Consider the following 21,721-nt stretch of genomic DNA (forward strand, 5'->3'; position numbering starts at 1 on the left):
AAGATGGATAGAAAAACACACAATATAACACTATCAGTCACGGATCGGCCTCACCAGAGCACGCACCTCAACATTACTGAAGCAGTGTGGGATCATCCTGACAGAGAACAGAAGGGAGAAATCCTCATATCAAAGATCAAACCCAGTTTCAGCTCAGAGTTAATACCACCAGTTTGAGATATCAAAATGTGCCCACAGTTCTTGTTGAGGGGAGCTTTTAAAGTTCAGAAAATGTTGTTGTTGCGTCTCAAATAATTTTAACTGAGTCAGCATGAACTCAGCTGAAGACAAGTTTTAAAATTTTGACAAAAAAATAAGTTACCGAATAAAAAAAAATTGGGAGTGTGAAAGAAATGTATGTACTGAACCTCTGAGCCCGCTCTCCTTCTCTCACAGCTTATTTACCATCTTATTCACCTGTAGGCTGATATAAATCAACAAGTCGATATAGATCATTGCAACTCTAGTAATCAAGGAGTTTTAGCATTATTATAGATTACATATATACAGGTTCTGAGGTGTGATTTATCGTTACCACTCCTTACACATGTATCACAAAAGAAGGAGCAGAGACAGATCAATTACTCCTCCACCATTTGTATGAACACAAGGCTGCATTGCATACTTTCAGTGAACCTGAGAATAAAACAGGGCTATATTTTTTAGTTTTTACTTACCAAATCATTCTTGGGTCATTTTTAAAACAAACAGTCTAACTTTGTTAAATAAGCCAAACATTTTAACAACAAATGCAATCAGGCTGCACCTGCAAAACATGTTCTAGCTATTATATTTGTGACTTAATGGTTTAATGACTGAGAGTTTGATGGCGAACCTTTACAGAGGGTGCAGAAACCTTTAGAACAGGGGTGCCCAATCCCAGTCCTCGAGAGCTACTGCTCTGCAGCTTTTAGATGTGTCCTTGTTCCAGCACACCTGAATCAAATGAATGCTTCGTTATCAGGCCTTTGCCAGACTTAATGGCATGCCGAAGAGGTAATCCAACTATTTGATTCAGCTGTGTTGGGAGTAGGGATGCATCTAAAAACTGCAGGACAGTAGCTCTCGAGGACTGGGATTGGGCACCCCTGCTTTAGAAGATTGTAGTCTTCATGTGCAAACACTTCTTCTCTCTGTGATTTGTCAGGTCGTCAGCACACTACTGTCATCTGCAGGATTTAAGAAGTAATGACAAAGATGTGCTGTGGCTGCAGGAGTGTAAAATTACACATGCAACCAAACAAACGCATTCGTAAAAGTCCTGGTTTTCTAAGTGTGTGTGTGTGTACAGAAAGAACATTTCATCCTGAAATGCAGTAAAACTGAATCTGTTTTCAAATAAATCAGTAAAAGTCACGATAAACACCTCCATGCTGTTTTCTCTAGTCAAACGTCAACATTGGAACCTCATAAATGATAAATAAGAAGCCGACCCCCTATTTTTTGTTATAAATCGCTCCAACACTTGTCAAAATATTTGCTGATTACTTAAGTCCAATAATTAACTAATTACCAGCACAGTGTCATCACATTTTTACTGGCCCCAGTGCCAAAACAAATAGGTCTTCCTGCATTATTGATGAGGGAGGAGCTGTCTAATATCACGTTTGACTGATCAGATTAATGTCCTCTTCCCTCTCTCTCTCTCAGCAGGTCCCCTCTGTGTCCCGCTCTGCCCTGAAGTCAGAGCAGCTTGATCAATGGTATTGATGACAAGATGCTAATAGCAGATGCTAATAGGGTCGGTATGAGTAATAGACCGAGGTTGCCATTGATCTGCAGAGTTAGCATCTAATGCTAAAACAGCTGATTCAACCGCATAGTTGGACTAAAAGTGCCACCCTTGCTAGGTGTGTGTGTGTGTGTGTGTGTGTGTGTGTGTGTGTGACTGCAGGGAGTAAAAGTTAGATAACAATGCTTAAGGCCATTTTTTTCTACCAATATGAAGGCCCAATATGTACAAGCATGCAGTAAGATTTCTAAGATAAGATATCTAAACACAAAGCTGAAGTCAAACACTGGCACTGGTTTGTCTATCTCACATAAATTATGTCCTCCCTTATTCAAGATTCATAACTTATTAGACTAGGCAAGCAATTTCAATCCAAGAACTTGGAAGTGAAGGGGTCTTTTGACATCAGGTTTTAGTCCTAATATGAAGCACAGATGCTTTTAATGACATTATTGATGGCTCTGATCTTTTCAGAAATCCTTGTAAGTTAGGAAAGAAGGAAAGCGAGCCAGCAGAAACCAGAACCGTGAAACTTGGTGGAATTCATCCATCTGTAATTTTAGCACTGGACAGCGTTTTTCCTGCTGTGTGATATCAGATGTCCTTCTGTGAAAACAGACTTCTGAGTCAGTGAACACAGGCTGCTTTAAATCAAATCGGATCTGCCCTTTGTGGAGGTAAATATATGGTATAGAATAAATAAGCTGCAATATCAAAGTAAAGTTACACTGAGCTAAGTATCTCCAGACAGGCGTTCAGGTAAGTTTCAAAAAGGCTTTTACCACAGGGCCAACATCCCAACCTCCTTTAGCTACAGAACAGGCACGTTTCTGGGAGTGTTGGTGTGAGAGTGGTTCAGTCAGATTTACAGGTAAGTACAAGGCTGGCTCATATATCTCATATATTCAAGAAGCACTGTGAGCTGACAAAGGGGTCAGGAAAGCAGTTCAAAGATGCCTGAGCTATACAGGCTGAATGTGAGTAGAGCCACAATCTAAAAGTGAGTGCAGACAAGAATCAGGTTTAAGTGCTGTCACTGAAAGACAAAAAGCTGCCATGCCAACAACAGGTGTGTCCTCACTGGACCACACCCACCTCCGTACACACACACAGAGGAGAGGGAGAGACAAACAGATCTTTCAATCTGAGCTTCAGGATGGGGAATAAAGATGAATGTGACGTAGTCATTTGTGCCGGTTTCAGTTAATGAGTATTTTAGAAATTACTGATCTGCCAGGCATTATATGGGCACACTGAGCATTAGTTAAACGTCACTCCTCACCAGATGCGCAGTCAAAGTGAAGTGGTTAAGTGAACAAATCCATGAAAACACAAGCTCACTGTTTCTTACTTGTGAGTTCTCATTGCTGTTTGTTAAAGGTCAGTCACACCCACACATCTGTTTTCACTTATTCTGCCTGATTAGACCTCAGTTTGGAGCTGCTAAAATTGCATGAATCCACTGCACTATGCATTAATGTGCAAGGGGGAAAAAACGATATATGTAAAGTGATTAGAAGAGTCAAACTGACATCAGAAATTGAGTCCATGCCAACACAATTTAGAGATGATGTCCACTGTAACCAACCTTAATATTAATAAAATATTTACAAAAACAAAATAATTACATTCAGTGTTTAACGGAAATTCTGAATGTAACAACATCATTTTCTTTTGAATTAAACTTTTATTTATTATCCTGATTTATAAAACTTCTTTTTTCTTACTCGTTTGAACGTTGCTATACTGCTGGTATACAAGATCGAGAAGCTCCTGCAATGATCTTACTTCCCATTTTTTTTAAATTGTTTTTGCTTTTTACCAATAAATTCATAAACTATAACATAAGTTTAAGTTTATGCAGAAATTAGCTGTTTCTATAAAAAAAGAGAAGGCTAAAATGTTACCAAGTCAGAGAGATGCACAGCGTTGCTGCACTCAAACAGAATAGAAATCTACATCAGAATTTTATATTCTCATCTAACTTGAGCTGTAAAATGTTTAAAATGCAAACATCATCTTCTTATACAATAATCAAACAGGCACGTGCTTGTACCAGAACATCAAACTCGGTTTGGTAAGTCAGAATTTGCAGTAGTGATTGTTATATGACCATTTCACGGATGGGTGTTTGCTATAATTATAGGCGGTAACTTCTCCAACCATCCGTAAGCAACACCTTATGGCAACAGCTGTGAGCACTGAAAACCTAAAACTGTATGCTGTTAGATGAGCTGACATCATAAAGCGAAATTCTTTTGCTCATGAGGAAATAAAGAAACCATAAATAAAATGACTTTGTTAACAGATCTGAGGCATTAATGCAAAACTTCTGCTGAATGTTTCCCCTCTAATCCACTGTGGCATCTCGCCATCGGGCCTATTTTTAGGGACTGTTTCTCCATTTCCTTGCAAACAGCAAATGCTTTCCAAATTATCCCTGTAAAAATGTAAAAAGCTCAAAATAGAGGGGCTATTTTCAGCTTTTAATGAAAACCTAATAAAGGCTTTAGCCGATTTTAACCCATTTGCTCCCATCCATCATCAGCCTCATTAAGAAGTGAACAACTGCAGATGCTGTCACCCAAAAAGAGCTGAAACAAAAGAGACCAGACGGCAGTTCGACAACATAAAGAGGGGAGTTTTATTGATTTGTTTATTCTTTACATTGTTTAAACCATTTCCATAGCCATACATTCAATAAATCCTTTCTGAGCTCTAAAATGAAGTGAACTGCATCCATGTAAGTCAGCCAACTGTCCACTCAAAAGATTCATGTTGCAGTAAACATGAATCTTCCTTCCTTATGTTTTACAGTATTTCCTGTGTAGTGCACATACAAAGGAATGGCTTTGGGTTGACTGATTTATTAGTGTCATGATCGTGGTTCTTCATATTTTTTTAGTTACAAAAAAAACTTTTCTTGCTATACCTAGTTCATAAATACAGTATATATTATAATATTATAACCATTCATCTTGTGCTGGAATCAAAGCTGTGCTGCAGTTTAAAAAAATCGTAACATCAATAACATATATGGAAACTAGCTTGCCTGTATAGATTGTTTACAATATGATGTTTACAGTGATTTTACAGTGTTTTCAATGTCCCTGATTATCTCAGTACCGTAGTGCGACATCGGCTTTATTTTACAGGAAAAAAACAGCACGAGTATCAGAGTGTGTGTTTACAGCTACTCAGACTTGGAAGGTTTCGTGTGTAGTAGCGTTGTGTATGTATTGGTACTAAAGCCTGGAGAAACAGAGACATTTAAAACAGGGGGGGAAATGAATACTTATAGACAGAGCCATGTGGCAATCATGTAAACAGATCTTTTACATACATTATTACTCAGTCAGTCATTCATTGGATATATAGGTGAGTGCCATGGTTACCAATCACGTGTACGATAAAGAACACAATACCACGGAAGTCAAGACCAATCTCACTGCCAGCAAGCTGCCTGCAAATTCCTCCTTTTGTCTTTCACTGCGTGCGCAGGATATTCAAACAATCTACAGGAGTGTGAGGCAAACTCTTACATTAATAAACAACAAAATTAATTAAAGTAAGAATGGAGAGAACACAATCAAAAGAAAGAAGTAGAAGAAGAGACAATATATTCTTTTTCAGAGCGGACGGGCACACAGAACGTTGACTATATTACATCGAATTGTGGATGCTCCGATCGTCAGCGAGACAAAATCGTTAGAAGTTCAGTGTCTCTGACATCATCTTCCACCAATCCATCAGCTCCTCCCGCTCCTCCTCCTTCCTCTCCATCAGGGACTCCAGCTCAAAATCCACCTGAGACACACAAGATACAGCAGCTGAGAACCAAGGAGGATCCAACGGACTTTGGAGATAATGTGTTGGTTTTGTAAGTTGTTCTTTAACTAGAAACTTTTCTATTCATTCATTCAAATGTTGCTTTTTTTCCTATTTTCTCTATCCAAATATTGATAGTATCGATAGGCAGGCATTAGGATGGAATCAATACTGGCTCAATAGGATGGATATTTTGTTGCTACTCTTTAATTCCAATATGTAAAATATGTATTAGTTTTTTGAGATATATTTTTTTCAATTCCAAAAAATAGCAGAACCTTTTTGTGTTTATTGTCACATCTACAGACGGAACAGAAGATGATCTAAAGGGTTTTAGAAACAGGCACATTTACACTCCAGGTCTCCAAAAAAAAAAACCAATTTCAAAATACATGAAAAGCTGAAAGGTGTGTTTTATTGTGGAAACTTATTATTGTGGAAAGTAAAAATCACAGTGATTTATTGATCACTAAAATGTTCAGAATTTGCTAAGTCATGACACATTGCTCTCCTGCTCATACCTCTAGGTTAAAAGGAATACTGGAGCTGTATTTACTGGAATCACACCAAACGTTTCAGTGTGACACACGAGTCGTTTATATGTTGAAGTTTAACATATAAACTATGATAGGTGTATTTGGTCTATATGATAGGTGTTCTGCACTTCTTGAGCTCAGTTGGTGTCATCGCACTTAATTCACAGTTACAGCTGGCCACATGTAGATGAATATCACTCCTTTCTTTGATCTCTCTCCAGACTTTTACTGACTCAGAACAGATCGCAGCATCGAACAGCGATGTAGCAGCACCATCGACCAGGACAGGGCCGGTTGGAAGACAATTCTATTAAACTACAACTGACACCAGATCTTATCTTAAAACACTAACAAGGTTATCATGACCCCCCATATGAGACCATATCAACATAATAATAATATCTTTACTGTCATTGCACATATGCAATAAAATCGAATGCAATCTATAAGCGCAGACATCTGAAAAAAGGATAAAAATGTCTTGTAAAATATATATATATGTCAAAAAGAAATCTATGAAGGTCTCTAAAAGTAGCCATTTTCCTGTGCCTTCAGTGCGCGATTCATTCTCTTTTAAAATTTGCACAGTTCCAGCAGTGTTTAGTGCAGTTATTACTTCAGCTTTTTCATCTGTTTGTCCTTGTTTTTAACGTCCTGAAAAGTCTGGGCAGAAGTTCAAAAATATCAGAACTGATTCCATCTGATAATAAAGACTCTGTGATGCAACTGGAAGCTTTGAAAAGATTTTTTAGCTATTAGTTGATAAACTAAAGCATCCTCCATGACAGAAAAACAACTGGTTCTCTAGAAATTAATCTGGGCAATCTTAAGATTGTTAACAGGGCTGGTAAGAAGAAAAAAAATAGAGACTCTGAAATCTTTTATCAAGAATATGCAATCCAGACTGATTTTGAATAGAATTCAGTTTAAATAGTCATAATCATTTTTCTGCTGCAGACTTACTTGGTAGCTTGCAGACTTTAAAAATTCTGCCCTACAAATTCCGTCCTATGCAGCTTGACATGAGGTCTTCTGAGTGAACAAACTCTCCTCCCTTTGTTACTCATACTAAGCACTTAACAGCTGTTAAACGTTTAGTGGCTTATTGTGAACAGACACTTCAACCGAGACCTTACATTATTACGTAGGCGGTGCCAACATTAGTCAGACATCCAGCATCTGATGTGTTTGTGGTGTCTGCTGGAGGGACCAAGGTTCAGTGACTTATTCTAGATTGTATATTTTCATATAGGTGTAGGGCTTAGAGATCCAGAAAATATGGCTGGGAAGCTTCCACTCAGGTTACCTTCTGGAAAGATAAAAGACCCCACAGGGAATGTGATGGGTCATTTGTTTGTGTGTCTTACCCTGGTTGCAGGGCTGTAGGGTACAGCCACCTTCTTGATGACAGTCAGGTATCCAGGGGCAGAGGCTGCCACTTTGTAGTTTCCTGGAGCCAGTAGGCGCCAATAGTCTCCATCTTTGGCTATAAAATACAGATTGTCTTATTAAAATGTGTTTAACCAACACACTGATGCTCAGAGCAGCACCGAGCAACAACTGCAGTACCCAGACTATCCACGAGATGGAGGCATTGCACCATCTCTCCATTATATTTCTCACATGGAGCAAGCAAAAGCTGTGATAGCACTTGTGCTTTGTGAATTGTGTGAATTTACCTGTGGTGATGTCATGGTCAATACCCTCCACAGACACAGTGGCATTGGAAATGGGGTTGCCCTGAAGGTCACGGATAAAGCCCTTAACGCCACGGTGAACCTGCACACAATGCGCACATTGACACGTGAAGAACATGTTCCCTCTAGGACTGATGGCAGCATTTTTTCAGGTGTAAAAGATTTGTTAGTTTTTGGTGGAGAAGATGTACTGTAACAGTGTCCTCAGCAGAGCATGGAGCATTTAATAAATATAGAGCTTTTTCTGGTTGAGCAACCTCTTGTGAGCAAACAAAGGAAGAAGTGGCATCACCACAAATTAGTGTCTGACGTCTGGATGGGCAGTTGCAACTGTGACGGCGTGAGGCTGCATTACGTGTCCGATTATGTGGTTCCTTTTTACCATCAAAGTTACGATTCTTTCACCTCCATTAGCAGAATTAGTCACATAAATCCTGCCAGATCCAACCTATGATCTGAAAATATGTTGTGACTGAAGGTCAATTTTGCTCTTATAGATGACACATTTTGCAGTTTATTTCAAGCATTAGCACTTATAGACTTGAGATTGCAAGCATTGGTATTGTCTCTGGGTCAGCTGTGCAAATGGAAGAGACTGCAAACCGTGATTTATGGCATCTGTATTTAGAGTCCTGCCTACCTGCTCGATGTAATTGACGAGCGAGTTGCGGTTCTGCTCCCAGTAGCTCTTCAGCGTTTCCTCATTGGGGAACTTGTCGCAGCTGAGCTCCAGAGTGATCTCGAAACTGTTGCTGCTGAGATAATTGAAATCCTGCATTCCTGTAAACCGCAGAGAGAAAGAAAGCAAAACCGAAAAAGTCAACAGAATTCAGGATTATATATTTGAAAATGGGTTAACCATTTACCTGAAAACAATATACATAGTTACATACAGTGACTTGAGAAAGTCTTCACACCCACGTCACCTTGTTCAATTTTGTTATGTTGCAGCATGATGCCATCAATTCTTTTTTTCTCTTTAATCTACACACACTACCCCATACGGACAAACTGAAAACAGAATTTTTGTAACATCCATCCATTCTCTTTGGCTTTTCAGAGTTGCGGGCGCGCTGGAGCCTATCCCAGCAGTCTTAGGTTGAGAGCCAGGGTACACCCTGGGCAGGTCACCAGTCTGTCGCAGGGCTAACTCATACAGACAGACATTCACACCTATGGGCAATTTAGAATAACCAGTTAACCTAACCCCAATAACTGCATGTCTTTGGACTGCGGGAGGAAGGCAGAGTACCTCAAGAGAACCCACGCAAGCACAGGGAGAACATGGAAACTGCACACAGAAAGAAAGAAAGAAAGAAAGAAAGAAAGACCTGATGGTGCAATTGAACTCAGGACCTTCTTGCTGTGAGTCAACTGTGCTAACCACTGTGCCACCACACTGCCCGCTTTTGGTAACATCTACATAAGAATTCAAGCCTATTGCAAAAAAACATTTTAGCTCAATCCCTCCAGTTTCTCTTGACCGTTGCTGAGACATTTCTACGCCTTGACTGAAGTCCACCTGTGGTAAATTTAATTGCCTCTCTATAGAAGGCCTCGTGGCTGACAATGCATATCACAGCAAAAACTGTGAGCTCAAATTAACAGCCTAGAGAACTCAGAGACAGGGTTGTTGCAAAGCCCAGATCTGGGGAAGCCTACGAAAACTTTTCTGCTGCATCAGAGTTCCCATGAGCACAGACACCTCAGATGGAAGAGGTTTGGCGCAACCAGGACTCTTCTGAGAGCTGGTGGCTCGGCCATACTGAGCAATCAAGGGAGAAAGTCCTTATTGAGAGGTATGCTTTAGTTGCCTCTTACCTCCAGGCACACTGTACCAGGCCCCGCCGTTAGTGATGCCGTCTTTGAAGCTGGAGTCGTCATCGTTCTTGCGACACGGGGCTCGGTGAGGATCGGACATGACGGGGTTATACATGGAGTAGGCTCTAGCCAAAGACTTGAACATCACATCATCTGGACTGGCGCTGTACTCATGGGTGGATCCTTAATGAGAGGAAAGAGAACAAACAAGCGCTCGCCATTTAGAGAGCGGCTATGATGAAGTGTTAGCAGAAAACGTGTGCCTGCTCAACACATTTTGTTTGCTTTGAGCGATGACGCAGAGGAACCGGCCGGTGGAAAGATTTTCCATCTGATTTAAATCAAATTTACGGCATTCTAAAGAAAAGGGACTAAAATGTTTGCTGTTGCATAAACGGTTCAAATATTTATCTTGATAAACATCCTCACATGAAAGAAAGGAACAGTTTACATACAGTTTAACAACCCAAACAGGAAAAACAGGTGTGGGAGTGATCTCTTCTACTAAAGGAGAAGCAAAAACTTCACTTGCTCTGTTTGGGAAGTTTTAAATGTGGATATTTGGGTCGCATCATCAGGAATCATATCTGCGATGATGATGATGAAGAGCAGCGCCAGTGTTTTATAATGTTTTTTTCTTTTCAGTGGAGGGAATAGGCTTCAATAAAACTCAAATGGACTCTAACATGTGATATAAATGTTCTTATACTGTGTGTGTGTGTGTGTGTGTGTGTGTGTGTGTGTGTGTGTACCAGTGCGGGTTTCATCATATGGATAGTTGGCCACAACGTCTCCTCCATGCAGGTTTGCCGAGAGGACGAAGGGGATGTCCATGATCCAGTGGATCACAGCCTTGGTCTCTGGAGCCAGCTGCAAATGTGAAACATTAAAAAATTACAATTACAATAATGTTTAGATAATAAATGTCTAAAGCAATATCACCTTCGACCTACACAAACTCAAAAAAAGGATTCTTGACCCTCAATAAACATGGTACAATAATTTTGAATAAAATGCAGTTGAAATATATCAAATCAAAGTTGTATTTATTCAACTGATTAATCATTAAGGAAAATATGCTTGGTATAAACTGAATGCATGCCAGTCAAGTCAATTTGATTTGATTAGATTCCATTAAATTTCATGTACGTATGTCACAAAATTAGAAAATTTACAAGTAATCAAATTACTTAATATTCAAAGGATTTCCCATCAGATTTGGTTACTTTTGATGAATGAACATGAAAGGGCTAATAATAAATGAAAATGCCATTTTTGAATTGCTAGTTATCAATTCATCATTTCTGCGCATGCACACACAAAAAATGCCACCCACATACACACACACACACACACACACAGTGGACACCCCACAATACCAAGGGTCAATTTTGGGGGTATTTTGATTCCCCACTGAGCTGGCAACCCTTCATTTAGCCATTCATTTACTAGCTTTGTTATAATATACACTTTTGATTATAGCAGCTTTGGTTCAACCTCACATTTTCCATCCTTCTACTGTAAATGTCCCGTAGATACCCAAAGATGTTCAGCAATCCACACATGAAAACAGACCAGAGCAAATGGACTATTTATTCCTTTCTGTGCAACATTTCTTAAAAATATTTAAAATAAAGTTCTCAATGTTAATATCATTTATTAATGAACTTATATAAGCATATTTAATACATAGTTTGAATTAGCTTGTTTCTGAGTGACACAGAAAGGGTGAATAAGACTCAAAGATTTGAGTCTTAGCATTATTATTGCTACTTCAGTCTTTTCGTGGTAAGTAAGAAATAACGGCCACCTTATCCTGTAATCAGTAAGTCAGTTTGTTTTACCTTGGTGTTTTCATCCACAGCCTTCTTCATGTTCTGCAGCAGGTGGTTGTTGGCTCCGCCTTCCCGCTCATTGATGTAGATGATGCGGTCCAGATCAGGGAAGTTACGATTTAGATCCACCCCCTGCGCATTACTGCGGCCCACAAACCAGTCCTTAATCTCTCCGGGCTGCACAGTAAACAGAAATGAGATGGGGACAGATTAAAAGACAGTGTCTGGAGCTTTAATAGATGCTGCTCTTGCTGTGTAGGTGTAATTTAAAGACTTGTGGTTCCTAAATGACTGTTTGCAGGGCTGCAAGCTTAAACTGTCCAGACGTAAAGTTCAAAAAGTGATTTTTACGTGCTGTTTCTTCACCTGTGAGGCGGCCTTCTCAAAGCCGTCGGGGTTCATTGACGGCATGAGGTGGATGCGGGTGTTGTGGATGAGATCGATGATGGTCTCGTTGCCCTGCTGGTACTGGTTGCACAGGTACTGAGCCAGGTAGATGAGCAGCTCTCTGCCCACCGCCTCGTTGCCATGCATGTTGGCGATGTATTTAAACTCAGGCTCACCTGCAAGAAACCAGAAGGCTCCTGTTGAGTCACTGTCACACAGACGTAACTGTGACTGGACATAATGTAACCATCCCTGTTGTGAAGAGCAGGTTTTTGGCCGAGAGGCAGAACTGAACACACATCTCACAAAGGAGGAGGATTTGACAAAGCTGACAATGAATCAGCATAAACCACTCTCACGTAATCTCACAAAAAGAAAAAAAATGCACACATACAGCTGGCCACATCGACACTAAAGCGGGAAACCATCATGGAAACAATCTGTTATCTCCTCGGGACCAAACAGGTCGCATTATGATTTGTTATGGAAGTTATCGTGGACACAGAGGACGTCCACGCTCGAGGAGTGACGAACACACTGACTCATCAACAGAAAGGTTACATCGTATCAAACGTCGAGCCCAGTGCTCCTCTGGACAATAATGAGAGAGACACAGTGGATTAAGCAGCGACTGTGTCACACACTGTTCTGTCAGACACGTGGCACCGAGGAGCCTGCTGATGATGGGTTTGAGAGAGAATTTAACTCAAAACACCAAAATTAATTCCCCAAATCACTGATTAACAATCACCAACTATGATTACTGATGATTGATTAAAACCTACTAATTGACAAAGTCACTTAAAGTCATTCCAGTTCCCAAATTATCAGTGTATTTTACACTTGGGGATAGTATTTTATTATTACGTCTTTTACGTCAATTAAATATGAAGGTGTTTGTCTGAAATGAGGCAGGAGGCCGTACATGGCAGGTTCTAATTTTGGATTTTTTCAAAAGCTTTTAAAGGTTTACAAGCCAATCTTCACCACAGTGAGCTCTTCAGATCACTAGAAAAGTGGGTAAATGGCAAATGGACTGCTTCTTATTTCCACTTTTCCACTCAAAGCACTTCAAACAACAAGTCTCGTTCACACACACACACAATCATACGAGCACTTTTTTCCTTCTTTGTAACATTCACACGCATTCACAATCTGATGAGGACAGTTTGGCATGCAGACTGTAACAGCCAAGGATCAAACCACCAACCCTGGCGATTATTAGATGACCTGCTTAACTCCAGAGCCGCAGCCACCCATTTGTTATCAGTTACATTTCAGATTTTTAAAACATTTATGTTTTGCAAATAATGGATTTGTCAACAGTAAAAAACTGTTTACTGGTCACTTGTAGTTGTCATGGAAACTTGCCACCTTGTCTGCAAACACTCACCAACAACTCATTAAGCAGTATTTAAAAAAAAGAAAGAAAAAGTAAAAGTTGTGCTTACCACTGAGACCAAAAAGATGCAACTTTAACTGTGAAGGTGGACGGCTTATGTTTCTGCTTTGTGTCAGTTTTTCTAATTTTTCCCTACAGCTCGAAAAGTAAATGCTGAGTGTTTGCAGGCAACATTGCCTCAACACAAGATGATTTTTGGTAGAGCAATTTCACCCCTCACCAAATGATCAGGGGATACACATTTGTCCTCAGTGAACAGTTACCAGTCAGCATCTAGACCTGTGTGACTGGATGACAAATCTTTAAGAAATGTACTTTTATCCTTGCTCACTGAACGTCTGTGTTTAATACACATATTACTGCATTGCGCCAGGGTCGTAGTCTGATATCCTGATTATGTTTTGCACATTTCAACATCCTGTCCTGTTTTTGAGAACCTTGGATCTGAGTTGATTCTAAATTTGGTTCCTTTCTTTGTATTTATCTAAAAATACACACTGTACCATTTGGTAGATTTACTGTTATTGGCCACGTCAGTGCGTGGGTAGAAAAACTGCATCTGCTTTTCTTTATCAAAGGTGATCTTGCTTTCATATCTAAAAGCTATTTCTGTCTTGAGCCCAGTGAATTTGCCTTGTAATAAACCCCCATGATCCCACCATCTGTTTTAGATACTAATTAGGCTCTTCATCTATACAAATATATACAAAACATGGACAAGTTTGAAATTGGACCTATTTAAAGCCCTTTAACAAAATGACAAAGAAGAAGACGTATGAGCTGCAGCGAGCTGTAAACATTCTTTGATTGGCTATGAATCGAAGATTAATGGCTTTCTGCGGCTGTACGAGAACAAAGTCTTTTGTTCAGATCGGTTACAAGTTATAAAATGTAGTTTGAGAATGGCAGATGTTGAAAAGCAAGCGAGTATCCAAGTGTGCTGAAGCCAAATCGCTGCAGGGGTGCTGGTTTTACTGAGAACTGTGTTTTTATTGTTCTTGCTTCTACCCTGATTGGGTCATTTCGTTGTCCTTATTTTTCCCCTAAAGAATAATGACTATTATTATTCTGTGTATCTTATATATATTCTTCTACAACTAAATTATTGTATAAAATGCTTTCAAGACTTTTTAAATCCATTTTGGCTGGTCTCTTCATGTATTTGTAGAGTAACGCCAGCAGCTTCATGCGTGAGTAATACACACACACACCACCCAGCCACATCTGGTAGTCAGGTTATTTTTAAATGTTTGAATCTCCTCACAGTTGCTACTAATGATTTCAAGCCTGCAATTAACTCTTTCTGTCCTGGCGTTGCTGGATGTTTTTGTTTTTACAGCCTTCAGAAGCCCGACAGAGCTGCCATATGCATGCGCACACACACTCAAACACACACACTTTGATGTTGCATTCAGCCAAAAAATGAGTTACTGTGTTTCAAGCTATTAAACAGATGCTCAGTATCGTGAGACATTTCCCGTCTCCCTTACGAAACATGCTTTTATGCTGTTGAACTCCATGTTAGCATGCAGACTACAGAGCTGTGCATGTTTATTTAGAACCCACATATGTGCAGACTCATGTAGCTAGTTATGAGGTGACATGAGGAGTACGCCTGTCATTTGTTTTCATATGTTTTTTTGCAGATTCACACTCATTAACACTTCATAACAGCTCCATCTGTTCTGTTTTTACACATGCAAACCCTCCCCCTTATTTCTCAATCTATTCCTCTTTTCTGTTAAGGTCAGAATGAGCTTTAACTCTGACACCCGCATAAAAAAACTGCTCACACATGAAACTGCAAATGTGGATTTTTCAACATATGAAACTGATGTAGCTGAGACCCTTCACTTCTGAAATGTAAGACGTCACCTGTGATAGCATTAGTTCATAACAGGAAACATTCCTATGTGAATTCATCCGTTGTTTCTTTTTATTTTAAAGCTTGAAAGTGAATATGTGGTGTGACCACATTTGTTCCTCAACACAGCCTGAACTCTCGTTGGCAGTTTTCTTCTAACTTCTTTAAGTAATCTTCAGGAACAGTTTCCAGGCTTCTTCAAGGACACTCGATGCTCTTCTTTGGATGTTTGGTGCCTTTTGTTCTGTTCTCTGTCAAGATGATCCCACAATGCACCAGGCTCTGGGAGGCCAATGCTTGACTGTGTTTTTTTTCTATCCAGGTATGGTTTTTATGTACTGGCAGAGTTTTTGGGATCATTGTCATGACGCTGTTAACCTTCAGATGCCTTCCTGATTGTATTATATAGTGGATCAAAATCATAATTCCATCTGTTATCTTTGAAATTAGAACAGATGATGAGGTTTTTTGATAGGTTGCTAGTAACAAAGTGCATTCGGATACAATTTTAAACTGGATGTTTGCTAAGTCATCTGGTTCATGTAAACACCGGTTCACCTCTTGACTAAGGTGCCTTTTTGTGCTTCAGTGATTCATAGATCAGTGTTAAGTTGCTTAGCAAACAAAAGATGTATCTGATTCTTCATCCATCTGAAAATAGCCAGGTACAAGGACTGGACTAAAAATGAGTGAAAAAGCAGCTAATGTCAAAAGAAGAACTTTAAAAGACTTTCAGAAAGTCTGGAGAACTATTACAAATTAAAAGAACTATTAAAAGAAAGTTGGACTCCTGTTGTTTTGAACTGGTGCTATATAAATTCAATTCAGCTGAACTGAAAAGAAGAAACAAGGGTTGGTGCAAGACTTTTGCACATACATGTTTTAAGTAGTCCACATATGATACTCACAAAAGCAGTTAATATTTAATTTGTAAGGCTGAACAGGTTTTACTAGTATGTAAAATATGACAAAGGTCCAGATCAGCCACATCCTTCATGTGGAAAACATCCCAAAGCCAAAACAGATTCACTTTACAGTGATTCAAACAGAAATGAGGTGAGGATGAAACCATTAAAAATGTAGTCTAACTAATTGATTAAGAAGAACATCACATCATCTTTCTCTGTTTTCATAGATTTTACATATCACAACTTAACTTCAGTAAAAACCTGAGTTTCCAAATGCTCTTTAACTTTAAATCACTCCCTGCTGCTAAAGGTTAATATGACACATGTGACGCTGCCAAAATCCAATGCATCCTCCGACCTTTGTCACAAATGATCAGCAGCACTAAAGTCTCCTAGGCGACCGAGTAATTATGGCTGCAGCTACAAACGTCATTTGGGAATGACCACATTAAGCACGCTCTCAGTCGTCGTGGCAACCCTGCCAGGGGCAGGTTCTAAGGGAGATAAATGAACTGGGAGAGCGAGTAAACGGACTCTCACTCCGCATCTGTCTGTCTGTCTCGTGCCTGGGTACACAAACACACTCATATACACGCTCACATTACAGACACATGGACAAAGACAAGAGAAAGCTCACCAGTGCTCAGTTTATTTCTACCACATGAAGTCATTTTTTATTCTGACAATTATCTTTAATCTATAGTCTTTGCTTTAGATTCTTTTGGATGGGCATCGATAAAACATTTCTTGGTATGCGGATGCTCATTCGCTGCTGTAGTCTGTAAATGCTTGATTTCCCCTATCCCCCGTGAATGCACCAGTTTCTGCTGGTGTCTAAACACCTTTCTAAAAACCTGTGAAACTGTTTTCAGAACTCAACAACTCACGTCCAAGATCTGAAAGCCTCTACATTTGTAGTCGCTAACATAGAACTTGTGCAATTTTTGCCTCTCATTTACACATTAATGGCTGTGCTCTCCTGAAAGAGCACTCTCACAGCCTGTGGGAGCTATAGTTGCTTATAACCGATGCCTGCCAAAAGGGGGAAAAAAAGATCTGCTCTTCTGTACATACCTCAGAAACTGACAAGTGTTAGAAGCAGACTGGGTTTTTTGATTTTTGTTTTTTTAGGACATGGACATCATCAAAATCTTTCAGGATTCCACGATTGAAGACATGGGAGAGAAGTGCCTACATGTCGGCTGTGAAGAAAATAAAAAAAATTAAAATAAATAAAAATAAAAATAATAACAAAAATAAACTGCAAATGAAGAAACAAAAAATAAATAAAATATCAAGAGAGGAAAAAAAAGGAACAAAGAACAAAAAAGTGTAGGAAAGGGTGAGAATAAAAGCAAAGCTGACAGTGGAAGAAGGAGGAAAAACATGTCAGTGCAGAGTGAAGGCGAAGAATGAGGAGGAGGTGGTAGATGGCTGTGGGTGTCTGATGTATAATGAATGACCTCTGGCTGATGCCTTGGCCTTTCTTTCATTTTTTTCCATTTCTGCTGCTCCCTTATTCTCCCCGTGTTCTTCTTCACCCTCATCACACTTGCACTCCTGTGACGCTCCTGTTTTTTCAATTATCATTCCTGTCATTTTTAGCTCCTTTTCCCATCAGCACCTCTTGTCTGTTTTCACCATCTCTACACGAAGCAAAATGTCCTCATTTTACACCCCCATCCCCTCCACCGTAATGTCTTCTAACAGGAGCGTGTAGCATTGAAAAGGACAGGTTATAGTCAACACACCCAGTGTCATCTGATATGTTATATTCAGCGGTGTGTCTGGCTGTTATATGCTTTAACCGGGCATCTGAGTGTGTGCTCACTGGGGATTTCACACTTTCTCTGTCGTATCATAAAACAGACGGCCGTGGAGTCTTATGACATCTTCCACCTCGTGAGATGGTCTACAGCAGATTGGATCAAGCAGTACCTCATACTGACATGTTTTTTTCGCCTTCAGACAAAGCCAAGCATATTACAATATAGGGTTTCTCCTCCTGGTGTTAGAAACATTGTAAATGGTTCCAGACATGAGAGCCAAAAGAGTTTAACCAGAGCCTCATTTCCCCTGATGAAAAGAAGCTTTTAGCTTAAATATAAGCCAGCTGTGAGATTCAGACTCCTTCAAATGATGGAAGCATTCAAATCCTTTAGTTTGAATAACAATCCTCAAATGGCTCCTTGAGTATCAAAAGTACATAATGTGCACTTTGAGGGACATTCACGTGTTTCTTATGTACAGTTTAAGCGGTGGTAGTAGCCTAACTATATTCAGACAGATTTAATGCAGCAGTTTCCCTTTTAAAAGGTGGATGGTGGAGAAGTGGCATATGGTGAATCTACCCGATTACATAAAAATGAAAATACTTGACTTTTTTTAAAAAAAGCCTACATGTGATCACTTTCTGGCAGGCTGGTGTCATGAAACGGTAAATGAATAACACGCCATTTTCCTCAAATCATTTCACTCTTACTATTTCCTTTTCAAGTATCATATCATGCCAAGTAGTTTCAGCCATGAAAAGCCTAGTCCTGAACTTTTCATGCCATCACACAATGTTAAAGGAAATGCCAAGCTGAAAACGCATATATATGACACTCGAAACAGGTCTGAAGCGCTGCCCTGTGATGTCGTATCACCGTGGACAGCAGAAAGAATCAGGAAACGCAACATTTACCCCTTTTTAATGGTAAGCTTGTCAGATAACAAGTGTCTAGGCAGACCTACACATCCAGCGGAATCAGTGCAGTCTTGTTTGTTTGAATCATGTGTCTGTCCACCTGGCACACCCCAGTCCATTGCTCACTCTCCTTTTTTTAAAAAGATTTGTTGACAACAAACTGCTGCAGGAAAATATGTGGGTCTTAGCTGCCTCGTGTTCTGCTGAGTTCATTAGTTTCCTGGGAAGGCATTGCTGTCAGCTACAGATTTTTTTTCACCAGCAACATAACCAAACATAAAGGCGAGAAACAAAATCAATGAGAACAAACCAGGCACTAATTTGGGTTCGGGGGTCTGTTTTGGTGAGTGAGAATGTGACCCATTGAAAATATAGAAAGACCTGCTGATCCAGTCTCCATCCACACTATGGGCACTGAATGTATACTAATGTGTTACAAGTATTTATGACTACAGGCAGGTCCAGTGCCGCACCGCATGACAGATGGCTGCTTACTGACAGATGCATCCGCTCAGAACCATCACCATGGTCTTCCCTGAGCCAGACAGTCAGCCAGCCAACCACGAGCCGCTAGTCGGCTCAGTGCACTAAGCCGATCTGTTGCCCCGGCAACAGCTATTTTGGCTCCACCTTAGCTCGAACACACTGCAGGCTCAGATAAAATATGAGCAGGACGCCTTAAAGGAAGCTTGAGTTTTATCCTTCTCGTCACACATCCGCAGTTCCCTCCTCTTACTCTGCTCTGCCCCATCTGGAGCTCCTCTCCCTCTGCGCTTCTCTGTTTCATCGTGCTCCTGCCCTCTGTGGATGTTTTGCTCGGCAGAGATGCAGAGGGAGAGGAGGAAAGGGAGGAAAAGGAAAAGGCTGAAGGAGGAGGGGAGGCCCCAGCCCTGCTTAGCGAAGTAGCGGCTTGGAAACTCATCTGGTAGTAATAACGGCTCGCTACTGTGACTCATGCCTGCGTACGCCCACCGGACTATTACAGACTTATTTAGTATGTATGGTCATTAGACTCTGTGACCATGTGAGCGGAGTGGCACACCAAACCTGTGGTGCACCATTAACGACGCAAAAATACACCCATAGAAAAAGATACACCTCTCCACACAAAAAAATCCCACAAAATATTACCTTTGTGCTACAATATAAAGGGTTTCCGCTTTCCTTTGAAAACTCTAGCTCAGGATTACTGAGATGAAATTAATTATTTCCTGCAGTAGATCATGGCTAAAGCTCCCATTTGGAGAGAGCTGGCTAGGAATCACTAAACCATTCCCAAATGTTCATTAAAGGTTAAATAAACTACAGGCTAGGGTTGGACCAGCAGTGTACCTCTCACTGTTTCCATACTTAAAGCACGCCAATGAGTCTGAGCGGGTCAGCAGTGAGGTTTGGATTAAGAGGTCAAAATGATAAAAGGACTTTATTACTAATGTATGTGAAAAACAAGCCAATGCTCAGTTAGGGATTGGACACTAAAATTTTGGTGTTTTTAATGTTTACCATCATATATACAAATGAAGACATGGATTCCAAGTCTGGCATTTTAAAAAGAGAGCTAAAAGATTAAAAATAAATAAAGAAACCATAGATTGTTTCAGTGACATCCTTCCAAGAAAGCATAAAGGCTCATATTCCGGGGAAATTTAACCACGGTCGTTTTTCCACGAAGCTTATGATCATTTGGGGCCCTGGAACAAACACCCTCTGTGTTTAAAATATTTTGGAAAGCCATCTGATGAGTCTGAAGATGCAGCTTTCCTCCCAAAATGGAAGTTTCCCATCTAGGAGAGGAAAATTTGGCAAAAGGAGAAGGTGGATTGCATCTAAAACGCGGTTAACCACATCTGTAGTTGTTTTGCCTAATGCACCGCATCAGTAAAACTCATCATCTGTTGTTTCATCCAGTAAATAGTACAGAGCACTGAAGCAGATAGGGATGTAATGATAATGACCGTAGAGCCCTGCTAATGACTAATGGGTCCATTTAAGTCAAAGCCTCCTTCCTTTGAATTGAACTTCCTTTTTAAGCTGGAAAGGCTAATTCGAAACACCTCCAAATGGGTCACGACACGATCTGTGGTGTTTTCTAAGAATCACGAATCGGGATAAGCGCAAAGAGATCATTATCAACCAGCAAAATGGCGGCTTTGCACGGCTGATCCCACTATCTACCATCTAGATTCATCAGAACTGATGCAGCGGGGCCCTCGCTCGCCCCTTTACGCACAGCACGACCCACCTGCGCTCCTCCTCTGCTGTTATCTCGGGGACACAAGTCATTTTTCTATACCCTTTACACACAGACACAAATGAGGGCACAGCCAAACTGCTGCTATGCGCAATAGTGCATAATGTGTTTGTGTTATCCCAGCGGGTGGTAATGGATTTCTATTAGTTCATACCGCGACAGAAAGCGGGGACAAAGGGAGTGGGGATGGTGATGGTCCCGCGTGTTCGGTGTGAAACAGACTTTGTGTGTGCGTAAAACTGACCAGGTTCGTGCGTCCCCGGATTGTCGGACATCTCTAGCACCAGCAGCTCGCGGCCTTCGAAGCTCTCCCCGATGGTATAGATGCGGGTGATGGTCGGACACTGCAGCCACACCGACACCAGCGCTTTCCGCAGCTCCTCATAGCGGTGGTACTCGAAGGAGATCGCCCCGTCGGTACCGGCCGCGCTGACCAGGGTGACTACCGCAGCCCCGAGTATAACAACCGTAAGGAAGTGTTTCATTTTGACGCGTCCTCGTTTTCCTAAGCCTGTCTCCCTGCCTGCCGGCGGCTTGGCTCCGAGCCTTATCTCTGCGCTGCAGCCTCGCTTTAGGCTATAAATATCCTTCCCTCTGCCTCTCTCTCTCTTCCCTCTGAGTGTGATGCGCTGTACCTGAGCTCAGGCTCCCCGTCAACATACTGCGTAAAGCCAGCCACAACCAAACCCACATCCGGTCATAATTTTCAAAATAAACTGAAAAAGCCAAGATTTATTTGAATTGCTTATACACAAGGAAAACTCATTATTG

General features: G+C 40.6%; 1 protein-coding gene across 2 annotated transcripts; it reads right to left on the reverse strand.

Annotated features, from left to right (window-relative positions):
• Positions 1-4,352: 4,352 nt before the first annotated feature.
• On the reverse strand, positions 4,353-21,589 carry cpe (carboxypeptidase E). Of its 2 annotated transcripts, none has more exons than XM_040023796.1 (9): positions 21,195-21,589; positions 11,801-12,012; positions 11,459-11,626; positions 10,367-10,484; positions 9,615-9,797; positions 8,434-8,573; positions 7,776-7,875; positions 7,464-7,582; positions 4,353-5,539 (listed from the first exon to the last, which is right to left on the reverse strand). In XM_040023796.1, exons 1-9 carry the CDS (start codon positions 21,433-21,435, stop codon positions 5,441-5,443), a joined length of 1,380 nt encoding a protein of 459 aa, XP_039879730.1. In that variant the 5' UTR covers positions 21,436-21,589; the 3' UTR covers positions 4,353-5,440. The 2 variants fall into 2 exon arrangements, with proteins under 2 accessions (XP_039879730.1, XP_039879731.1); XM_040023797.1 differs by having other exon boundaries at positions 11,816-12,012; positions 21,195-21,587.
• Positions 21,590-21,721: the final 132 nt, after the last annotated feature.

Source organism: Simochromis diagramma, unplaced genomic scaffold (genome assembly GCF_900408965.1).
Source record: "Simochromis diagramma unplaced genomic scaffold, fSimDia1.1 OVJJ01000302.1, whole genome shotgun sequence".
NCBI classification, from domain to species: Eukaryota; Metazoa; Chordata; class Actinopteri; order Cichliformes; family Cichlidae; genus Simochromis; species Simochromis diagramma.